The 25048-nt window shown below is 37.8% G+C and overlaps 1 protein-coding gene across 1 annotated transcript; it reads right to left on the reverse strand.

Annotated features, from left to right (window-relative positions):
- Positions 1–8182: 8182 nt before the first annotated feature.
- On the reverse strand, positions 8183–16476 carry LOC103713921 (enoyl-[acyl-carrier-protein] reductase [NADH] 1, chloroplastic-like). Its single transcript, XM_008800975.6, has 13 exons — positions 15822–16476; positions 14629–14934; positions 10994–11103; positions 10843–10898; positions 10641–10725; positions 10474–10521; positions 10201–10275; positions 10016–10127; positions 9671–9722; positions 9534–9585; positions 9369–9426; positions 8995–9093; positions 8183–8897 (listed from the first exon to the last, which is right to left on the reverse strand). The coding sequence occupies exons 2-13, from the start codon at positions 14903–14905 to the stop codon at positions 8767–8769; spliced, it is 1155 nt and encodes a 384-aa protein (XP_008799197.1). The 5' UTR covers positions 14906–14934; positions 15822–16476; the 3' UTR covers positions 8183–8766.
- Positions 16477–25048: the final 8572 nt, after the last annotated feature.

Genomic DNA, 25048 nt, shown 5'->3' on the forward strand with positions numbered 1-25048 from the left:
GAAAAGTTTCTGATAGGGGATCTTCGATGTTTAAGTTAAAATAGTAGAGCAACGGCATGGAAGAGAGAAAATCTATAGAATGGAATTTTTAAATGAACTTACTTGAGGTTCCCCGCGCTACCCATTAATATAGGATAAAACACAGGTCCTTTACCTAATTTAGCGTGACATACTGATATGTCCTAACTGTATGGTAACGGTTGCTTGTTTACAACGTAGTAATCATCCGATTATGCATTAACTATGGGTCACCATGACTGCTGGTTTTTATTAGCATGAATTAGGTGGCACTTTAGTCTTCTCTGAATTTATTCACCTCTATTAGGCAATGCAATCATGCTGATTATGCATTAACTGTATGTCGCCACAACTATTGGTCTTTATTAGCACGAGCAAGGTGGCACTTCAATTTTTATCGAATTTATTCAATATTTTTCCCATCAACTTCATGAAATGGTTGGTTTGGTGGCATGTAGCAAGAAGATCAAATAAATAGGCACGCCGCGAGGGCATAAAATAAATAGGCATGCTAGATCTACTGGTGTGTGTGCAAGCCTTCCTCACCTACACGAGGGAGGACTGCCACATGATTTATAATCCATGTAATCACCGATTAAGCTGGTGAATCCTTGTTCTCCAGGTAAACGAGACGACTATTTTAATTTCCTGCTGCCTTAACGTTTTGTTTCTTTCTAACCCACGGCAGCATCATCTTCCAAGCTACTTCTTCCGCCAACCGAAATTCAACCCGACGAAGCTCGGTGGGCTGGCTCTAAATCCGACCCGACGAGACTGGATGGCTAAGTTGAAATAGCGAGCAGCAGTTGGTTGGTTTTTGGTCTGCACGAACTAGAAGATTCGCTCAAAACGGAGAATCCAAACTGTAGATAGAAGGAAGAAACATTAAAAGTTGCATAGCGGAGATCTAAGAGTACAAGCTAAGTGGTGGAGTAGGAGCAAAAGGCATACCTGGACCTCTGATAGCTCGGGACACCTGGGGTTCTCTTTCTGCTTCGGCAGCTTCTCAGATGGTGTTCTTCACCTGGGAACCCCCACCCCCGAGTTTCCTCAAGGTCAACTTCGATGGATCGGTTTTGGATGGAGGCGCGCGAGGTGGTGCGGGCTTTGTGATACGGGACCCGCACTCCAGAGTCGTGGCTGCAGGGGGCTGTCAGCTGTTCGGCATGTCGGTCCCCGGGGCAGAGTTACGAGCTGCCTGGGCCGGCCTTCGATATGCGAGGCAGGCTTTGCAGGCTGGCTCGATTGTGTTGGAGGGCGACTCAGCCACAGTCATCAGTTGGATTCAGAAGGGGCTGAGGGGTGAGGGCTCAGACCACCCCTTGGTTCGGGACATTGGGATGATGTGTGGGGTTGGGGTGGCCATTCAGGCCAAGCATGTATTTCGAGAAGCCAATGGGGCAGCCGACTGGGTGGCTGCCTTCGCGGCTCATCACTCAGGATACACCCTGTGGGTGGGGGAGGGGGAGTTGCCTCTGGCTCTCCGTGAGTTAGTATTTTTTGACTTTATTGGGTGTATTCGTACACGTCTTGTATGAAAACCCGCTTTTAGCCAAAAAAAAAAAAAAAGGCATACCTGGACGCCTTTCAAATCCAATAAATATAGCCATATAGGAGCGAAGCATAGAACCATTTTTCAGAAAGAACCACTACCAGTAAACATGCGTATGGTGATGGAGATTTCCGTCACTATACCGTGTTTTCGCTTACTAATACGGAATTTCTGATGGGAGCTTCCGTCACTAAATTGGTTATAAAAACACGCGTCACTAAATTCTTAGTGACGGTGACGATTCGGTCACTAAACCCCGTGATAGAACCGCCGTCACTAAGCTGTTACAAATCCAAAAATTAAATATTTAAAAAATTATGTATTTTCCGTCACTAACCAGACCTTGAGTTAGTGACAAAGATAACTTGGTCACTAATTTATCACAGAATTCGGTCACAAGTTTGGTTACTGATCTGTCACAATCTTCGGTGATAGATTTAGTCGTCACAAACATAGTCACAAATTGTGTCACTAAATTTGTCATTAGTTCCGTCACTGACCTAGTGATAAGATTGCCGTCACTAATTTGTCACAATTCACTCAGCAAATTCAATTTTTAATAACCAAAATCATGTTACTAAGTTTATGGCTGCTCGTCACAATACTTGGTAAACAATTCAGTAACCAAATTTGGTCACTAATCACATTCCAATAATCTGGTACATTTGGTATATTGATTGGCTCATAATAATAATAATAATAATAATAATAATAATAATAATATCAGTAATAGCAGAGGCATTTAACATTATGCAAAAGTCATTTAACATGTCATTCAAAATAGGTATCAACATGTCCTAAATCCATCAAAATCAAAGTCTTAAAGTATATCATAGAGATCAACAGAGATTTCCTTCCTCCTAGGAATGCAAAGACCTATCATCTAAGGCAAAAGCAATCATAATGAAGCATGATCAGCAGAACCAGAATCACCATTACTCCCCTGATCTGCATACCTTGGTCCAAAGCTAATCTCTTCTCTCATCTTTTGGAGAATCTCCTCTTGCCATTTTTTCTTTTCGTGCTCAAGAATACCTAGAAAGTCTTCACGCATGTACAGCTCTGGATCTTGATTTGTAGAAGTGGAAGAGGATGATGATTGCCCAATAATTCTAGTGAGATTCTCCATGGGACTAAAGCCATATATAGACATAGCCATGAGTTGGGACACCAGTTGCCTCAAACCATAAGTCATAATTATGTGGTGGAGCAGCTGAGGTGGAGGCATCACCATATTTTTTGGAGTATTCAGCTGAATACTTTATCTGCCAGTTGATTTGAAAGAAGAGAAAAACATGATGCTGGATCAAATAAGAAATAAACATGAGCAAGCTCAATAATATTTATGAATTATAAAAAAATTATACTTACCATGACAGCTTCACTTCTCTTTTCCACATATCCTCTCATGCCTTGTTTTGTCTTCTGCGTCCGATTAAAAGATTCAACTATTGTTGGCTCCCTACCGAACTTTATTTTTTACAAAAGAGAAAAGAACAAATCCATTAACATATAATGGGCTGATTTGAGATGACTGAACAATAATATGAAAATTATTATAGAAATCTAATTGAATAAAGATGTGTACCAGTCGTTCGTCATGATTGACAAATGCAATTGATCCTCCACAATGTTTAGAGTGATGGTGTGCGTGCAGAGGGCTAAGCATGAATTTCAGAAAATTTTTATGCGGAAAGAACGGGTTAAACATTTTAACTCATAACATGCTTGATATTTTAGATATTTTAACTCTGGTATCAATCGAAGACAGTCTTTAACTGCACATCGCATATGGCGCGGGCTCAGTCCCAATACATAGGGTGACACCCGCGCGTGCCTATCAAAGCACTCATCACATGAGCCCCCGGGTGGAGAGCCACGCTTCGTCACACAATCACGTGTGAGAGTTCCTAGGAATCGGATAGTCTCCACTAATCCTTTGCTTTGACACCAAATATCACAAAGCCCTCATATTCCGAGGATTGTGTGATTCAAATAAATATGCATAAATCACAACTTCTTGTGATTTGAAGATTGAGATCATATCTCAACCATAAAAGAGATCAGATCTCTTACCTTTAGAAGGAGGTTCCTTTAAGGATGCTTCGCAGCCGCACAAGCATCCGGCCTCGATGACTCGTCCATGCAAAGCTCCGGAATGATCAGCTTCCTGGGGAGTGCTAGCTCGCAGGGAGGCAGAAGGTTGGCTGAAAGGGAGAAGAAGGAAGAAGATGGACCTTCACAGCTCAAGAACTCCTTCTTGGGCTTTCACCTTCAGAACTACTCTCTCCTCTCACTCTCTTTCTCTGGTGCTCTTGATGTAAAGAAGAAGGAAGAGGGGTGGCCTATTTATAGGCCAAGAAGAAGGTAAGGTGTCCCTATGAGGTGTCCTGCCAGGACACATGTCACACATGCAAGAAAAAAAGGTGTCCTGCTCTGCCACGTGTCACGCATGCAAAGGGATGAGGTAGCCTGGAGGGCGATGCCATGGATGACCTCATGAGGCAGATGAGGACTTGGATGACATCAGGAGGAGTGTGAGGTGTCCAGGCCCGCCACATGTCACACATGCAAGCAAAAGAGGTGTTCTGCTCCGCCACGTGTCACGCATGCAAGCAAAAGAGGTGTCCTGCTCCGCCACGTGTCACGCATGCAAAGGGGTGAGGTGGCCTGGAGGGCGATCACTGCTTTGTGTAATGAAATATGATTTTGTCACACAGGTCTTTAAATGTTCATGACTGTATGATATACTATTAACAGGACGATAGTATTATCGGGCGTAGGTCATTGTGTATCATATTTGTTGGTTGTCTTCCAAACCAAAGAGTATAGAGATACTAGTATGGTATATAGGTGAATGGTAGTGTACGTTCACTGAACGTGACCAATTGACGGACTCTCTCTTGTCAAGAGTTGTTCCGAGTGGATATGGGTATATGTATCCTTTAGAACTGAGATTGCAACCGGTGGCTTGCAAGCAACTCATTGTACTTTGGTGCCGGACTACCTGGATTTCTAATCCAGCGACGAAAGGTTTCTGGATCCAGTCAAGTACTTGTGGTAGTCAGTTGCAGATCAAGATGGGATTGACCTCCCTTAGAAATAAGGGTGAATGCCTTGTGTTTTCAATTAAGTAGTACCCTGGCCAGAAAAAGTCAAATCACTATCACTTGACTTATTGAATTGAAACATATTTCTGGACGGATCGTTTCAGGGTAGACAGACTCTAAACCCATCTTGGGCATTTTCTGGTCAAGAGGATGAATTATGCGGTAACCATAGTCCATAGGTTCTAGAATGTTGTTTTGCATCTATTCGGCCTATCCGGTCGTCGGATCCCATTGCTAGATGGTTACTTCAATTAGTGCAGGAAGTGTTATTGTATTACCGGCTTAGGTTCGAACCTGTGAGGTCACATGCTTAGAAGTTTCTGGATTGATCAAATGGCTGATTGACGATTAAGAATCGTCTAGAGGTTAAATAGTCAATGTGATTGACTGATTGCCCTAAGCAATTGCTGCTTGGAGAAGTTAATTGGTGATTGGATCACTGATTAGACTCAATTTGATTGAGTAATAGAGATTGGGCTTAATCAAATTCAAATATGATTTGAAATTGGTAAAACCGTAATTGACACTAAAATTGGTTTGGTGAAAATATCTAATTTGCCCCCAACCAAATTAGATTTGGCTTGAGTCAAATTGGATTAAAATCAATTATGATCCTAGTATGACTAGGACTTCCTTCCCTATGTGGGACCCCTATACTGTATGTGGGACCCACGTCCTGCCTAGGTGGGACCCACATACTGTATATGGGACCCACATCCTGCTTAGGTGGGACCCACATACTATATGTGGGACCCACATAGAGATGCTACCATTCTTCATAGTGTTTCTATTTTTCTTGTTGGCTTCTGATTTCTTCTTCCATTATGGGAAAATCCAAATATCAATTAGCTTATTCCAATTTTCTCTAGAGATCCAATTGGGGGGTTTATCATGGGTTCTATTTAAATCTCCTTTTGATTCCACAAGCTTTTGGCTTTTGACCCTTCCTAATGAGGTTGTCAACCGTCGCTGACAATACTTGTTCCAAACTTGATGCATATAATGCAATTGTCTTGGAAGAATTGTATGTATCTCCTAACAATATATAGGTCGCAAGCAATCAGACTTACTAATTGGCATGTGTAACAAGGGCAAAAGTTAATGATAAGAAATATAAATTAATTACATCAAATGTTGACGAACGTGCAATAATTACCCAAACGTGCGGGACAAGATGTAACGGCCAGGTTTCCTACAACAAAGCTGATAATTGCCCAAATTAACGACCAAAGGGCGACAGTTGAAAAAAAAACTTACAAACTATTGTAAAAGTTCTTCGGAGTTGAGCTGTTCGGATAAGATAAAAATTTACCACAGCACCGATCGGTACTGTACCGTACTGATACCGATCTGGTACTTATATTGTATCGATACTCGATACGCCTCGCTGTCTCGTATCGTATTATGTATCAACACTTTAATATAATGATACCATTACAAGATCTGATATCTAGATGGAAAATCTTGGATGGGATAATGACAATAAAATGGTAATGGCAGCCGCTTCTAGAATTTGGTTAATGTTGTAAATACTATTTGTGAATGATCATCATATGTTAGCATATAGAAGTTTTTATTACTATGTAGGTTGCCAAAGAGTATGAAAATAGTATAAGAAATCATTTCTTTATTAGGAGACGTTTCAAGAACTATACAAGGATATAACTTTTTTATTATGTGGCATACGTTTTCTTGTCTACATGATATAGCAAGGCATTCTAACTAGATTTCTTCTTATGAATTGGTACAAGTAAATTTGCTAAGAGGAATAGTTCTCGTTGATTCAAGTTGCACATCCACGACCTCCTCGTATGTCAGCCTGCTACTCCATCATTGCCACCTTCGTCTGCTTCGAGCATTCTTGCTCATGGAAAATCATCCCAAGGCGAGTGCAATACCTAAATTTTAGCAGGAGTATTTAGCTATACTGGAGGAGGAAACTGATCGGTACCTCCAAATTTTGGAGAAGATACAAAGAAGAATATCCAACTTGCTAATGAGTATTCGTATTCCACGTATCCAACAGAGGCGTTAGTATTTTCAGTGCGTAGCTAGGCTTCAAGAATCGAGACATATTAAAGGCTATAAAAGTTTTCAAGAGCAGCAGAGATTACCCTGAGATGTTTACTTCTCTTGGGGAGGACCGGAGAGTGGCTTGGTTGAGAGAGGCAATTGACGAGCTGGAATTTGCATTCTTATTGTGGATTTTACTTGGATTGTTTGGCTTCCTTCCAAATATCTTATTAGATGCTAATTATTAAGTTGATCCGTTGGTGTTCTTACTTTGAAAGGTACATCAATTTTGTTTTAATTTAATAGTCTGCACCCAAATATAGAAAAGTTCCTCATAAAATTTTTGTTATATGTAATAAGCATAGCATCGACTTATAAGCATGAATTAATGAGCTAACCCTCATAAAATAGTTAAGTAGATTTTCTATGTCTTCTTCCTTCGATATAATCTTTCCACATGGATTTAACAATTTGGTCTCACTTAATATTTCCGAAAATGTGCTGGTTGTTCATTACTTCCAATTTTCATGTCTTCACCATACTCTTGATCACCATCAGATAGATTAACAAATTTATTAGGATCAATATACTAGTATTGTTGCTAATCCATCTGGCATCACCATAATGAGTACATATAAAATTATGTAGCACATAAGACACCACTACCATGTCAATTTGTGAGTTCATGAGATGATACAAGGCTACCTTTAATATCACATATCATGTTGTGAATTATAATATATCATATAATATATAAATTGTATTATACTTGATATAATTAGTATTAAAAATAATAATAGTAATTATTCTTACATATTATAATCTCTCATAATATAAATGTCAAAGTGTCTAGCATAGCACACTAAAGTACTATATTAATAACTTTATCGAATCATTGATGACAATAAATTGTATTACATCACAAGATTATTATTTTTTTTCTCTAAAAGAGGGATCATATTGAACAATTCCCGTTGCTTTGATGTGACCAACCACAAACAGCTACTTCCGCAATATGTAGGAATGCAGCATTCTGGCACAGATACGTGGTTGCAATTATACATTAGATATAGCAAATCATACGCTACCTTGCAGCAAGTGAGACTGCAGCAGATTCAATCACATGGAGACTGAACTTGCCTTTTATAGCCTGCTACTTTGAATGTAAAACCTTTTCCGGCAACTTCAGATTTCTAAATGAAAGATCATACATTGAGGTGGATGAGAACGCATACAGGTACTCAGATGGACATCTCGAGAGGGCGGGTGAGTTTTAAGGTAACCATATTTACGAGAAAGCAAATTGAGCAACAGACTGGATTGCATCATATATGGCTACTGATAGAGTGGACATCATCCAGGAGAACCTGTCCTCCACCCCTCAACTTCAAGATATCTTTGTATTCGGACTTCTCAGGATGTATTTGCACTAGGGTGATTTAAGCCACCAGCCTCATCAAAAGAAAGAAAGAAAGAAAGAGAGTATATATTGGCTCCACAACAATAAGATATTTGAGCTTGCCATCGGTTAACCATAGAGAGCATCTCATAGTTGATTAGTTACATGGCTTTAACAACTTTAGCAAACAGGCCAACAACTTTCAGCACAGTTGACTAGAGATCCAGGGTTCAAATCCTGGATACCGCTCAAAAACACATTAGCAAACAAAAACAATGTGCTTTTCTAAGAACCTAATGATAGCATCTATCACCCACCTCATTGCTACATGGACAAGCTGAAGATATTCAATGAAGATTGAAGATTCTAAGAACACAAGAAACATGACTGTTTAGAAGTATAGCTTGATTTTGGGAGTACTCAAAATAATAGCCAAAAGAAGCAACCAAACACAGCACTTGCCATGACTCCTCTCCTACACTACCTTCTCATACGAAGCTACTGACAAAAACTTGTTTTTGGAATCCTGTTCATCTGAAGAATGTAAGTACTTGTCATCTTAGTAAGACAAAAATCAAAACCCAACTCTTTATTCATTGCGGACAGCCTCCGGACAGGAACTAAAATGGAACCTCAGCACCAATTTAAGCACCTGATCAATATGCCCCTGCCATCTACACTGCTAGTGTTGGGCTGTCTGTGGCAAGTCCCATGGTGTTTAATCCATTGTCAACATAAACCACCGAGCCAGTTATTGCTGAAGCTAAAGGAGATACCAGGAATGCTGCTGCATTGCCAACTTCATCTGCACCATTTTCCCAAATGAGAATGAGTATTGCTGGAACTACTAGGGGGCAAAGAACAAGAGTTACGGTAGGATAAAAATCTCATAATTTTTTTACCTGCTGACAATTCTTTCTGCAATGGTGCATTGGTGTAAGAATATTCTATCATCTTCTCGATGAACCCAATGGCTTTTGCAGCACGGCTTCCCAAGGGACCTGATATTATGTTTCAATTTTGGAATGTAAATCAAACAACACAGTAGCAGAAAGCTTGTGCATGAAAAGATTGTATCACAGGGTCAACACCACCAAAATATAAAGTATAACCAAAACCCTTCAACAATATTGATAAGGCTACTTATCCATCCATTGCATCAAGGATTTATATTCATAACACGATCAAATTTTACCAGGCAGATTGATTGAGGCTGTCCAGTAGTTTTCTTTTGACAACTGCCATATGAAAAATTTCTTAGACAAGATATACATACCTGCAGATATTGTATTCACTCTAATCTTGCACTTCCTCCCCGCTTCAAAAGCTAGCACCTGCATAACCAAAAAGTATGCATTAAAACCAGTCACAGATCAAAACAGCAAGCAGTAAAATATGAATGTGAACCATCTGAATAGGGCATGGGAATCTTGTGCAGTACTCTGGTATCACTCTCTAGTGCTGCTTTTGCTGAACTCATGCCTCCACCATACCTGCAAAGTTACATTTAAAAGCTAAATATCTAGCCATGAAAGACATATATTCAATACCTTAACTGCTTCAGTGAAGAGAGTTTACCCAGGAATGGTCCTTTCAGAAGCAATGTATGTTAAGGAGATTGAAGCACCACCTGCAGTAAATACAATCATTGATTCTTAATTTTGCACTACATCATCCAGCAAAAGAGTGAGCAGGTAAAGATTGCTATGCTGACAATTGGGTTTAGGCCCCAATAATTAGCCCCCAATTTCAGATAAATCGGCCAGCACTAATCGTGATGATTGTAAATAATCAATAAAATAAGGAGAAGGACCTAATCCAGGCAGTCATTTACCTATAAATATTGCATAATATGGAATTCAAGAAGCATGGCAGACCATAACAACAGACAAAGAAGGGGGAAAAAAACCCACTATAACAAACCTGGATTCATAATTGGAAGGAAGTGCTTAAGCAGTGATACAAAAGAATAACTTGATGCAGATATAGCAGCAAGGTATCCCTTTCTAGATGTCTCCAAGAGAGGCTTGGTGACCTGCATATGCGGAACCATACAAACATAAACAACCAACACTCCAAATGAAAAGAAGAAATGTGACATATTGTACCTCTGGTCCATTTGCTAGTGAATGCACAAGAATGTCTATGCTTCCAAAATCATTCTTGACAGATTCAGCTGCTTCCTACAAAAGAGAGAGCTTGCATAATGAGAAGCTGACAAAATTGAAATTCTTCTATGATATGAGGCATTTGGACGACCTGGGAAACCTAATTATAGAGCAGTCAAGGAGAATGAAGATGTGTGGTTGTAAAATGACAGAAAAGAACTAAGCATAGCATGAACATATCTAAAGAATTGAAACAAGGATGTATTACCCCACCTTCACAGTCCAATTTGAGGCACTTGAATAACGTTTGTTTGTTCTAACCTGTACAGAACAATACAAAGCAGACATTGTAGCCAACCAACCAGACAATGGAGTGGAACAGGGAAGGGGGAGGAGGCGACAAAACAAAATAAAATAAAATGATCCTTTTCCCATCTCACATCATCAGGAACATCCTCAGGAGTATCATAAACAGCATCCAATGGGTATACTTTGATGATCTCCATAAGAGAACCATTGGGCAACCTGCAACAAGAGTAACATCAGCTATCCTACAATGTGGAATCAATGGCCTCACCAACTCGTGTTATCACTCAAGGGGGAGATCTAACTATTGAATAAAAAGGAGAGCTAGGTACACACCGGCGTGACTCATCGAATTTGCCACGTCTTAAGCTAGTCTCAAAAATGTTAAGTGCCTGCAAGAGGTAGAGTTCTCAACAAGAAGTCAAACAATAAGGGCCAGTTCATTACCTCCTATAGTCACAAAGATAACAGAATGCAGATCACATACAGGCACCCATGTACCAACGAGAATTTCTGCACCGGCAGCAGCAAGAGCCTTAGCAATTGCCCAACCATAGCCATTATCATCAGCTACACCAGCAATAAATGCCCTTTTACCTGAAGAAAAAGAATACCATGCAGAATTGTAATCCAAATTGTTTGCCATTCATCTTGCTATGCAAAATCATCTTTATGTACCATGATTAAAAATAACATTGTCAGAGTACAGCAAGGTTGCAAATCAAGAATTAAAAAAGCAAGAATATTGTTGAGACAACACATTCTTAAACTGTCCAAGCTAAGCAGGAATACAAAAGATAACTTCAGATACTTTGGATGAAGACAACAAATGAAACCAAAACTGAGAAAAGATAAAAGAGGACATCTGATGGATAAGATTTGCATTATTTATATACATGGTGATTAAACACAGCTAATAATGAACAATTGAAATAATTTAAACCAGCCATCTGAAACACAGATCCTATAATTGTGTGACTATATTCTCAGTCTTCAAGATCAAGTCTGTTAGCATCCATTAGATGCTTATGAACGGAAGTGAATGAAGTAAATATGCTTAATGACAAAGTGTATATACTCGACTATGTAGTAGTTTTGTTTGATAATAATTTAGTCTGCCAAGATTATGCAATTCTATTGCTTATTCGAAAGTTTAAAACAACAGCCAGTAGCATCCACATAAAGAACAAGCGACCTTATAATGAAATTAAAGCTTTGAGAAGGGTACAGGATATTAGGTTTATCAGGATATCCCTAACCAGCAGGACTTCAACAAACATCATTACAAAATCATCAACATATACCTTTCCCTTCTATTATAACAGTGAACAACACACCTCCTTGACATGAATCTGAAAGGCTTATAAAAATTCCCTAATTATCCTTTCTGGAATTTTTCCTTGATATTAATTTCAGTATAAGGTCACAGATTGTGCTATTTGAATACTCCTATTGTCAAGAATGGAGTTAAGGGGAAAGTATCCTAATCAAGATATCGCAACCCACAACAGAGGAGAAGCCTCCGATGAGTTAGGAACTGCAACATACATAAGAGATGCAAGTCATCAGCAGTTCTCTTCTTAAAGCAGGTTAAATAAGGCACTGAAGTGCTTCAGTACTTATCTTCCAAAAATGTGAGATAACAGTATGGAATTATTTGTATGACATCAAACTGGCCTACATTGATGTGCTGTGTCATCTTTTAGGTAATTAAGAGATTGTGATCATAGGATGAGCAGCTCAAAGATGAGCAAGTTATGTGGATGGTGACAAAGCAAAGATAGGATTAGAAATTTAGTACAATGAAACTTAGAAATTGTATTTCTAGAAACTAAAGTAAAGAATAGATCGAGATGAGCCTTAAAGGGACAAGGGCTTAACTCTGCGCAGATGGGATGGAAAGTAGCACAGGACATAAGAAGCATGTGTAGAGGTGGTCTAGTGAGAATTTGGAAAACTTTTCTTAGTGGAGATTGTAGCCTTTAAAAGAGTCCATAATAGAAGAAATAAATAAGGCACATATATAAATGTACTAATGTATTTAACTACTATGAGAGACCAGTTGCAAAATAGACAAAAAAACATATGGATGACAATAGGACCCACGGCTCTGGAATTTTCAGCATCTAGAAGAACTTAAGACAATAAGTTTGTGCACCAAAATGTATTTTGACCTGTATGGATTGCACTAAGTTATTATTCCCTGAAAATCTATTGCGGAATTTCCAAGTAGAAGACACAAGTTATGGTTCGAAATTTCAACTCATTAAGGACCGCATCCAACTAAAGTTGGAAGGGAAATCTCTATGGGCTTTAATAACAGAAGTAGATTGAGTGTCTCAAGCATCTCTCATTTGGAAAACTTGGCACCAGATAGGAACCAATGTTGCAGATGGATACATAAAGTGAACCCAACAGAATGGAATAGGAAAGATACTGATGCCAGTGTTTGTGAAAATAAAACAGGTGTGATTGGCAAAAGAAAAAAAAAAGCATTCATAAAGCTGATCAGAAAGTTGAAAACTTGGACTAGGATTTAACCATTATGGTTTTGGAATATTCAAGTAGAAACACACAAATGTGTTCTGGTTACCTAAAACATCCACGAAGAAAGCATTCTAAATTAAAACAAACAACCAAATAACTAAGAAACTTTATTTTCTCTTCCCTAGTAGTTTTTGATGTCTCAAAAAGCCATTGAAATATTTTTGTCAGCTTATATGACCTAGAATATAATCCTTACGGAGGAATTGTAAGAATATCAATCATAATAGAGTCATGGTCTTCCCGCCACAACTTACTGCAGAAAACCATGCTTGTCAACCCTATGGGGCTCCTTGATTAGCATTCAGGAGAATTCATCCACAATGTGTAAACAATGAAGAATTCACTAATCCAATTAATCAGATCAGGAAAATACTTTGTCTAGCATTGCAATTAAAATATATATATATAGGAGGATAGGCAATCATGGAATGAGAATGGGAGAGCAGATATTCATAAGTTGAAAGGTCCAAGGGAGCTGCAGTAGCATATCATTGGTGATGAGTTCTGTATATACGGTGAAGAGCATTTGGTATGTGTTAGAACAAAGGCAGAAAGTAGAATTCTCTCCAGCTCTTCTCCAATATTTTATGCTCTTCATAGAATAATCACTTCTTCTTAGAAAAAGCATAGAATTTATGAGAAATGAAGAAAAAGAGGAAAAGTCTGCTAATAGAGGGGAGAGAGAGACAAGTCACTAGGCAAAATTCAAAGCAATACCACGTTAATAGCAAACACGTTTGCATCAATATCACAGGAAAATCCTAGCAGACTCAGAAATACTAAAAGCAATTTATTAAAGAGATCAACAATTTAATAAGACTTGAATTTTTCCAAAGACGGGTGCATAATATTACACATTTCTCAGATTTTTCGTTTTCAGTATTTTTTACCCTGCTACATTTTTTGTGAAAGAAGAAGAAAAAGACTATGCGATGTGATGACAAGGACGTAGGGGAGTGAGTAAAATGAAGAGCAGCAAGAGACAGCAAAAATGATGGATTCTTTTTTGGTGATAAAGATAATGGATTCTTAACTAGGCATTTAAGGTTGAATCAAAGAGTTTGAGATGAAGACCCTAATAACACATTTTCACTTTTATATGATTTGGGTCACGTAAACGGTCAAGATTAGCATGTTACATGAATCATATAATACATTCACTGAATTATCATCTCATTAATTGTTAAGTAAATATGAGGGAAAGAGGAATCGCAAAGAGTGTATGGTTCAGTTAAAATATAATCATAAACATCAAGCCTTTTATCCCATTGATTGCAACTTTCAATTAGATAAATCTAAATATTCGCATTAAACTGTTTATACAAAGCTGCTCGAAAAATCCAATTTGGAGGAGGCATTGCAAGTTTGATTCCAAAAATATTTTCCAATCAAGAATATACCAAATATTCATAAAAATTTTAAAGTGTATGCTAAGGGAAGGCAAGACCGTGTAAATTAAGCCATGCAGAAAAGTAAATAAAATATAGCAAAAATATCTACTTGAATATAAGAAAACATAACAAAAATATCTACTTGAATATAAGAAACTAAGTAAATTACAAACAGATCATTTACCTCTCAGATCAATAGGCAATCCTGAAGCAACCCCTTTCTCACTTTCACCGGACATGGCCCTCGTAATGACATTAGTAAACTTCAAAGGAGCAGACACGAAGGTTTTGCAAAGAGGTTTAACAGAGGAGATATAAGAAGAGCTTGCAAATTTAGCTTGGCTTGCTCCCTTTAGATCCACCCCTAAAATTGCTGCACTTGACAAGAACAATCTACGAGAAGAAGAGGTGCAGGGCCTCATTGCTGCCATCTGCAGACCTCCAGCTGTCATTGTTGCCATCTTCTATCAGAAAGGTTCTGACTGCAAAACTGTGATTTTGCACAAAAATCTGCTGTAAGAAAAACGAAGAACAACCTATGTTTTCCCTGACAATTCAACAAGAGTGACCCACTGGAAAAACATCAATAGAAAAAGAAAACGGTATATATTATCAATGAAAAGAAATATCCAATTATCAGGAAAAAAAAATATATATGCGAACATATTATATAGAAACCAAAATCTGAAAGAACTTTAGAACAAAACACCGAGCCCTTAGGATTATAAAGAAAAGTAGCCTACTACCTTTATGAATCAACTAATACTAAAATCTTAGAAAATTTACGTTAAGTTGAATGCACCACTTTACCCGAAACACCAATTCCTAATGCCCAAGGAAAATGCAAAACCAATGTTTAAGATTGAGAAAATTTCTGGAAGGGAAAAAATCACTTGTGATTCGCACTGGAATTGCAAGCGTACCACAAGTGAAATTATGTAGAATGTGAAAATTGTTCAAATGTTGAACTAAGCACCATTTTGCTGATACACAAAAACATCTGGAATTTCAGAGAATTCAAGAAATTCTCATTCGTGCCCAAATTATAGATCAGGTTGCCATGTAATTAAATTCTTCGTCATTAAACATCAAAAACTCACAGTTTTCAAGAACTTCTTCTTCGGATTTGATCCAAAGGAAAAACCCGAGAAAAGAACAAGAAGTAAGAACAGGCTCGAATCCGTTTGGAAATAGAAACCAAGTACCCCCACTAATTCCCAGAAAATACGAACAAGGCCTAATTACCAGTGTTTGAAAAATGATACAGATTAACTCAAAACCGCATTTTTTTTCCGAAATCCAAATAAAAAACACGAAATAAAAGCCATCAATATTTTTTTAAAAATAATCCTGCTACATTCCCATAAGAGGCCTTACCTCTCCAACGAAGCCGCTCCCAAACGGGGTCCTCTCCTCCGATCTGGCTCAGAAATAAGAGAGAACGCCCTCCCTTCCTCGTTGCTATCGATGCCCAGCTCTCTCGAACCCCCGAGGTCTCAAAGCAAGGGAAGGAACAACAGAGGGGATTTAAAGAATCGATTTCGATGAGACCGAGGTGCAAGCGCTTTGGAGAGGTCGAGCGAGCGAGCGCACCCCTGTCCGTAGCTAGGGTTAGGGTTTAGCGGGGGCCTTGGATTCGAAGGATTGGGGCCGGGCTGGACCGAGCTCGGTCTACGTGGGTGTCACGCGGAAAACGGCAGCGAAGAAAGAGAGGAAGGGTGGGCACTTGAATGCCGAGATGCTGCGTCGCTCCGGGGATTTGCCGGTAGAGGCTGACACTAGAATCCCATGGAGGGTTAGTCGGTAATTGAAACGTGTCATGTCGGAAAGGATAAATATTTTTTCGCCTTTTAAAACATGAAAAATAGCATTTTGCCCCTCCGTGTCCGAGGCTGCTTGCTCATCAGCGTAGGTTCGAGCGCTCACTAAGGATGGTAGTGGGTTTCAGCAGAAAAAAAAAAAAAAAAAAAAAAAAAAAGAAGAAGAAGAAGAAGAAGAAGAAGGAGGAGGAGGAGGAGGATGGTAGTGGATCAAATAATATCCATCTAAATTTATTTTTATATTCAAAACTATTCGAATATGGATCGAAATCTATACATCCGACTAATATTCGTATTCGTATTCAAATTCATCCGATCCGTATCCAAAAATTTGGTTCTATTTATAATCTTGCTTAAGTTTATATAGTACTTTCGAACTTTTACGAAAAATAAATGATTATATTAATATGTTATTAACTTGATTTATCATCCACTTAATAATATATTTGATATTATGGTCATAGAATTTAATTATTCGATTTATATCTATATTTATATTCATACTTTTGGTATCCAATTTGCATCCATATCTATTTAAAACAAATATAGATATAAGTTTTTGTATCCGACTAACATCCATATCCATATTTGTATTCGTCAAATAAAATAAATATAAATATAAATATGCTGGTACCTGATCCAAGTTCAACTTTAAAGTCCATAGAGACCTCTTGAATGGAGAAACCTTTCTCTTGACATGGAAGTGCCTATGGCTGCATATACACACGCGGGCAAAGCACTCTTTGTTGAAACAAAACAATTTGTTTGGTTCAAGTATGCCAGCCACACTAATGGTGAAGCCTCTTATTTTAGGTACCTAAATTATAATCATGCTTATGTCAAGATAAATGGTTTAGGAGGGCTAGGGCGAAACTACTTGAGTTCATCTAGCCAAGAGTTGCTTATTTCTATTTAATCAATGTTACAAAGCAAGGCATGCAACTTAACATTATCTTCTACATATTTTTGCATAACAATTAATGATTTTATAGTTTTAAAATTTTACTCAAAATAAGGCATGCAACCTTGCTTTTCAATTAAAGCTACTCATACTAAATAGTAAATAGCAATGCTAAAATAACTGATAGCTCTCTCTCTCTCTCTCCCCGAGAAATAATTGTTATAGAATAAGGTTGGCCAATATGTCGGTATAGGAGTCAGGCATCTGATACCCTTACCATTTTTGTTTAGGCTTTAACCTTGTTTTACAATGGCTGTCTTTCGGTGTTGCTTAATGCAATACTATTACTCATTGCAAAATATTTTATAATGCCTAAGAAAGTTCAATTAGGCACATGACATGGATCAAACATGATGCTCTATTAATTTATTTTACTGGCATTTCCTATTTGCCACCAACAGTTGATTGGTATCAAACTATCAATTTTAAGAAGAATGAGCGTGTAAGTGTTTAGTAGATGTATAAGGTTTCTGCGATACTATTATTCAAGTATAACGCATTTATGTTATTAACTGCTATAATAATTATGAAGATTGCTATTTATCTCTACATATGTAATATTTATCTCTACATGATGTTTCTGCGACATACATCATTGTAGTATCTTGGATCTATTACACTGATGGATGGAGAGAAACAAACATATGTAAGAAAATCAGAGCTACATGGCCACAGTAAGAGGCACTTTTTAAGATAAAATGTTGTTAAACACTTGACACATGCCTTTGAGCTGCTATATATGTTCTTAAATCAGAATGCTCAACAATTAGGCGAGGAGATTGAGCACATGCCGTATATAAAAAGAGGTCAAAGTGATCCGATTGATGCAGGTAAAATGGGAATCCGATTATGCTAATCAGGGACTAAGCAGTAGAAATCAAAATGAGGTGGTGTGGGCATCTGCAACACATATTTGAGGTGATTTCACCGAGTGATAGGATGGAAGATGACTTTGAGAAAGTTTTGGAGGTGGATTCAGAAAGGCTAGCACTGATAATAACATAACCAGTAAAAGAATTGCCACTGAAGAAGGTTTCATGAGAGCTGACCACTAGTCGAACTACATGTTAGTGAAAGGGTGTTTAAACTTTGGAAGACATATCAATTCAATGTATTGTTAGGTCATCTTGTGCCATCTTGATGGCTAATGGTTATTGTAGCCTAGTCCTCACCAATTTTCATTTAATATCCTCTACCTCCCTTTAAACTCCAGATTTCCAGAAAAACAGAAAATGTCATGTTGAGCCTTTTTCTGTAGATATGGATCAAATGATTATGTGGATTTTGTGCAAGCAAAAAATTTTACCCAGAGGTTCCAGACACAGATAAGTGTTATAAAATGTCTAACACTTGAACCTCTGTAAACCCAACTGGGACACTTCCACACAGTGTGGTGGATATTATACATATCCTCATGATAGTATAGAGCACATGATATTTTAATGGGTGAAATATGAACACATCAGGCAAGAACACTGATATTTCCAGAAAGAAGCCCTACTTTAACCCATTCACTACTTCTAATCCAACTGCAAATTGCCAAGCGGATGTAAATCCAAGTCAGCTTTCTAGAATAATAAGTAACTATAGCAGAATTAAAACTGTGTATGTATTATACTGGGCCGCAGTTTAGGTTGAGTGAGCCAGCAGTTGGGCGTTTAATAACTGATTTATTTGATATCTTTTCTTAAAGATTTCATTATAAATTCTCATTTCACCTAAATGTGTCCCTCAACATATAAAAATTACTGATAATATCTTTTGTCCTCCGGGCATGATGAGTTTATACTTTTCACAGGCATTATGGCATCGCATCTCTTGCTAATGTATTAGATTTTATTTTTCACATCAATTTTTTAGGAGGTTTATGTCGGAATTCTTTTCCTTCACTCACTTGTATTGGAACAGTTAGTAAACTGAGATACATTATGCTGATTTAAACAAAAAACACAAGGCTTGTTTTTGATGTTGGTTAATGATTATTCAGTATTTTTCGTTCTATCATGCAGGTATGGAGTGATCATCATAGGTTGTTGATGATTTGGTGCAGACAAGCTTTCTCTCTTCAATTCCTATCGATAAACCCTTGTCCTTCTCCATGCCACATATTTCTATGCAGTGCGCACATTGACTTGAACTTTTTGCTACACAAACATGCGGACTTGACTAGTTAATGCTGCTGCATAATAATTTTCTATGGAGATTACAGTCACATATTTATACCGATTTAAGCATTAAACATAATGGAGAGCAGTTTGACATGTTTGTTGAATCTTGGAACTGTCTTCTTGTTGCATTAAATCCTCATTTTGGTGTTCATGTATGTTCAACAAAAACCATGCAAAGGCTATTTTGGTGTTCTTGTTACTATTTGAATTCCAACTACATTCTTATGAATCTGTTTCTCTTCGAGAAAAGTAGGAGGCAGAGCAAGATATGTTCTGAGCCAGTTGCCTGTTTTCCTTTCGTAATTATAGAGTAGTAAGGTGCGCCATTGTAGGTAACATTATGCCCCACTTTGTCTTGCAGAGTCTTCTGCATTTTGTCCTATAGCTCTACTCTATACCTGTACGCTTCCAAATCTTTTTTTTTCGTGTATATGTGCATTCATGCATGTTCTGTTAGCTTCATGAATATGGTAAATGGCAATGGGTCATTATAAATTTTTGTTCTAATTGTTTGAAGGGGCAGATATGAGCACCAACTCCTGTATACGAGAAAGGGAGGATCGAATTCTTCCAAAGTTTGTGTGACTCTGCCACATTCAGATGGCACAGATGAGTAACAAGCATCATTTATTTCTTAGTTTGTGTGTGCGCACTTAATAGTTAGTGAAGTACATATTCTACCAATGAATTGTAATTTCTAAGCTTTTATTTCTCATCTTCTTCTAATAAATCAACAGGTTGCGAACTAGCAGTATCCAATAAACATTGTGCATGTGATTGTAAAATTTCAGCAAATGATTCTGCAAACAACTTATACAGTTAAAATTGGATGGCCTATAATTCTTTTTGATGTCTTATTTGCACACTCTTTGCTCTCTAGTTTCTTCCTCTCGGGCAATCTTTATAGCTTAGCATGCATAAGAAAATCTTAGCACTAGATTCACCACCTTTGATTCTGTATGTTGCGATATCAGTGGAATGTATGCTTAGATACTGCACAGTAAGCTTTCTGATATTGTATATATATTGCTGAAGTAAAAACTGTTTATTTGGAATGGATGATTAGTGGTTTCTTTGGCATGAATTAGTTGAGCAATACTTTAAAAACTAGAGCTGTATTGCTGCAGTGGGATCATCATAAGCATAGAGTCTAGCTCTCTTGGACTTTTCTGAAAATATTGTCTCTGTAATGTTGCTTTCTGATAAACACCTAAATCTTTTGTTTTTGGCTTTTGCTTCCTTATCTTCCATTTTCTTTCGTCATGTTTGTGAAATTGTTCTGTTTTATAATATACATTTGCATGATAGAACCAAAAAATTTCAGTGTGAAGGAGATATCACCAGTGCACTTGTTCCAGAGGGCATGAAGGGATTTTAGTTTTTCTTTCATTTAAAACAAATTCTAAAACCTAATCAACAACTATTCATGATCATTCAACCCCTACAAGTGCAGAAGCTCCATCTCTGTTCTTGTTGAACCTATCCTCATGCAAGTGCATATTTGTCAAACAGAAATCATGAATGTTATAACTTGACTGCTGGTTCATTGGCTCTTTGATTCCCTTATGCTTCTCTTCATCTAAGAGGCATGGGATTTTCTTGTGAGCTGCCTTCTTTCAGCTTGTCTTTGATGCTATTCATATTTTGTATGTCACTTCACATCCTTGTATTCTTATAGACGCTTTCAACTTTTCTAATCATGCATACCAATTATCCCTGAATATCTGTGATCTACCTATTATCTCTTCTCTGGAGAAACACTATGAAATGTCTGAAAAGTTCTTTTGACAATCAGTAGTGCCATTAGGCAGATGTCAAAAATTTGGAACCATTTGGGCCATTGGGTGATGGAAGTCATCCTTCTGCTTGCTCTCCTTGTACCGTCTAGTGGCGAATGCATATCAATAATATATAAGCAGTTTTCCTCTTTTTCCATGATCTCCCAAGTCGAAGTTCTTTTTCTGGGTGAAAATCTTTATAATTTACATAAGTGCTATTGGGCTAGCATTTACGCTTTTCTCTGACACATGTGGCTGGGGTGATGCTTCAAGTGGGTGAAAGCCTAAACTGGACTTCCAAGTGGTATTATAGTTTTTCTGAATGTCAGCCTTCTTCAATGCCAGCGCTTATATTTGGAGCAATCAGCATAAAGAATATGTACATCATCAAAGAGCCAAACAAGTCCTCTGCAATCAGTTATCGAGGTGTGTATTTTCCAACCCTCTTTACATAAGATTATTGCTAAAGATTGCAAAGATCTTAGCTTCAGATGCTCTAGTGAAAGATAGCAGATTCTATCTTTTAGTTTGAGAGATTGTGAGAATCCTGATTCAATGTAATTGCCTGCATGATCACAAAGCAGCAGATTCTGTCTTTTTTGAGAGATTGGGACAATCTAGATTTGATGTGGCTGCCTGCTTGATCTCCTAGTAATATCAATGCATGTATATATGATCCAGTTGCATTATCCAGCCTACTGCGCTGATAACGTGCCGTATCAAGGTGTCTATTGGACAATTTGGCCCTCGCTGAGCACGAGGAACAACATAATTGAACAAGATATCAGCTTTGTTTATAGTTTACTCTGGGTTTACTCATGGTGTTACACTCGTGGAAAGTAAAGACCTTTAAAAGTTCGATACATGTGCTTAGTCTGAGGACTAAGCCTTCAGACATTTTTATGCAGATGACGGTATTTCTACAGCTAGGAGTAAGTGAAGCTGCTGCTTGACAGCTCGATGTAAAGATCCAGAAACCTTTCCCGGAATGTTGTGCATGCTTTAATTGATTCCAAACGCATGCTGACAATCCAGAGATTTCCATTTAATTCGGAATTGTCTCACACCACCATCTCAGTTCCCATTTCATTTCAATTGTTGATGGAGCCACGAGCAGAGTCTCGGATTCAAATGCCTAACCGGTTGGAAAAATTTGTTTGGTAACCGAGAATGCAATAGAATTGAAAGCGGTGGTCTTGGTACTGCTGTATAGCTGAAAACTCTCTGGAGAAGTGCCACTGTTTTGTATATTTTTTCGCTTTAAGGAAATGATAATTGTGTCCTTCAGCCTCCTATCATTGTTTTCCCGGGGAAGATCATACTAACAAGAAGCTCATGGCTCACCACCCGCCCAACCTGACCCAATCCCAATCCGGTTCATGTCCGCTGTCCTTCGCATCACCTGCCTCTTCCTTTCCCTGTTCAGTACCCACGCCCCGGCTCTAGGCCTAGCATTGGAATACGGATCCTCAGCAGTATATGAATTCCATCATAGAGTGCTTGATGGCTGCTATTAGGAGATGAATAGCTATCATATAAATTAATTTCGTATGCCACATATGATATGCCGTTGTTGATAGTTGTCCATCTTCTATTAGCAGACACCAACCATGCGACATCATAATATCGCGGTGCAAGCTAATAGTGGTTGACAATATTATCAAGTGACGTTATCAAGGGCGGTAGATACTTAGATTTCAAAAACCCACAAGGTCTCGAAGGTTTAAGCCCTTCTCTTGCATTTTGAATTTTATTTTGCTCAAAAAAGTCAAGAAAAAAACCAGATTCACATGTTCTTTTTTGCAAATATCTTGTCGGCGTTCCACTTGTTTTATTCTGTTTGTTGTGCTTGAGTTCCACAAAACGTACTAAAGCATCTTAGATTTACCCATGAAGGGCGATAAAGGTAGTTCATTCTGACCCGGAACAGCCATAGTCAAACACATATCTCATATATTGTTATTTTTTAATATAAAAGATGAGTGTATTTTAAATGGAAGTCATAGATCCACTACTTATCATATATATATATATATATATATATATATATATATATATATATAGAAACACCAGCCAAGCCAAAGTGTTTACATGCGAAGTAAGACCGAGATGGAGAGGAAAGCCGCACCCAAACAAAGCCAGAGAACGAAGCTTTGCTCCGTTCTGCGGTCAACCCGGGCCGGACCGGAGGCCGGTCGGGCCGGTCTTCGCTCCCGTCACCTTCGGTCGGTGGTGCCCAGTCACCACCCCCGGTGTGAATCATGAGGATCGGTGTGATAAGAGAGGGTTGATGGAACCCCAACTATCACCACGTTGGCTGGAAGATCTTTTTGTGATTCACACGCATCTATCAGCGCTTTGGCTGGAAGATCTTTTTGTGATTCACACGCATCTATCAGCGCTTTGGCTGGAAGATCTTTTTGTGATTCACACGCATCTATCAGCGCTTTGGCTGGAAGATCTTTTTGTGATTCACACGCATCCGTGGCACTTTTAAAGGACCCTCTAATGGCCATTGTTTTCAAGCCATGATGTCCACAGCGGGCGTTATGCGGTACATCCTCACAACTGCAGTAAATCCTATAATTTGAATCCTGTTTATAGCAAAGCATCACCATAGTTCTCAAAAATATATCTAAGAAATAGTTCCTTGGCACTTTTCTTTTTTTATGTTCTGCTAAGGCAACAGTGCCATTTTTCATCCTTTCATGCAGAAATTAAATGTTAGTCGCACAATTTAGCATACTTAGATCTAGTCCTAGATGGATGTTACTTGAGTGGCAATTTCTCTCTCTCTCTCTCTCTCTCTCTCTCTCTCTCTCTCTCTCTCTCTCTCTCTCTCTATATATATATATATATATATATATATATATATATATATATATATATATATATATATATATATATATATATATATATATATATATATATATATATATATATATATATATATATATATATATATGTATGTATGTATGTATGTATTTATTGCCTTTTGCCATTTTCCTTCACCAAACATGCAATTTCAAAAATATTTTGCAGACTTGCTACCTTATCATAAGTGTATAATTTATATAATTTGGCAACTTTGTTATTATCCCAAGTACAACATGATAGACATGTAAAAACAAGGTGATGCTTAAATTAGAAAATTGTTTTCTTCATGAGAAAAGTATATGGAAAGGTTGTTGGATGACATTTCTATATGCAATCTTGTACTTTTTAGTTCCCATTTTTCTATTCATGATTATCCATATGATCAAACTCTTCTCAAATTAGTAAGCATGCGGAAATTAGTTTTCCTGTACTCAAGAAGAGGTTAAAGTAATCTCAAATGGGGTGTTAATAACTAATATCATCCCTTGGAGTATAAACTTGTGGGTTGTCTCCTCCTCCTCCTCCTCCTCCGTTTTCTTCTTCTTTATGGTTTAGATGCCCTAACTACATAGACCGCCAATCCTCTAAATTGGTAGACATTGACGCACCAAAAAGGTTGTAGGTAAGACATCCTTAATCTAAAACCAATATTTTTGGTTGAATTGATAAGACTATACCTACAGCTAGAGTTGCAATGGATTCTCACTCCTTTAAGAGTAATGTGCTGAAGATTAAAGCTAACGAGATACTTTACCGAGAAAGTAGGGACTTTGATATTTGTTGTTAAAGAATTGTAGCAAAATATACTTATATTATGAGCACTACCATCACTAATGGACCACGTTTAAGCTTGCCAGGCGTTAGGGAGATGGGGGAAATTTGAATATATAGAAGCCTTTCTGGAGGATGATTTATCAAATATAATAGGTCGATTTCAAAAGAAAGTATTGTGATATTCTGGTAGTTACATTACACAGGTTGATGATGGAAGATGATGTTG

The sequence above is a fragment of the Phoenix dactylifera genome, chromosome 11 (assembly GCF_051530095.1).
Source record: "Phoenix dactylifera cultivar Ajwa chromosome 11, Ajwa_hap1_PhDact_Kaust_v1.1, whole genome shotgun sequence".
Taxonomy (NCBI): Eukaryota; Viridiplantae; Streptophyta; class Magnoliopsida; order Arecales; family Arecaceae; genus Phoenix; species Phoenix dactylifera.

Coding starts and splice junctions, on each gene's coding strand:
- LOC103713921 (XM_008800975.6), bottom strand. CDS start 14,905: ATGGCAACAATGACAGCTGGAGGTCTGCAGATGGCAGCAATGAGGCCC. Junction 11,104..14,628: donor ATTGCCTATTGATCTGAGAG/GTAAATGATCTG, acceptor CTTTTTCTTCAG/GTAAAAGGGCATTTATTGCT. Junction 9,586..9,670: donor TCTGAAAGGACCATTCCTGG/GTAAACTCTCTT, acceptor GTAACTTTGCAG/GTATGGTGGAGGCATGAGTT.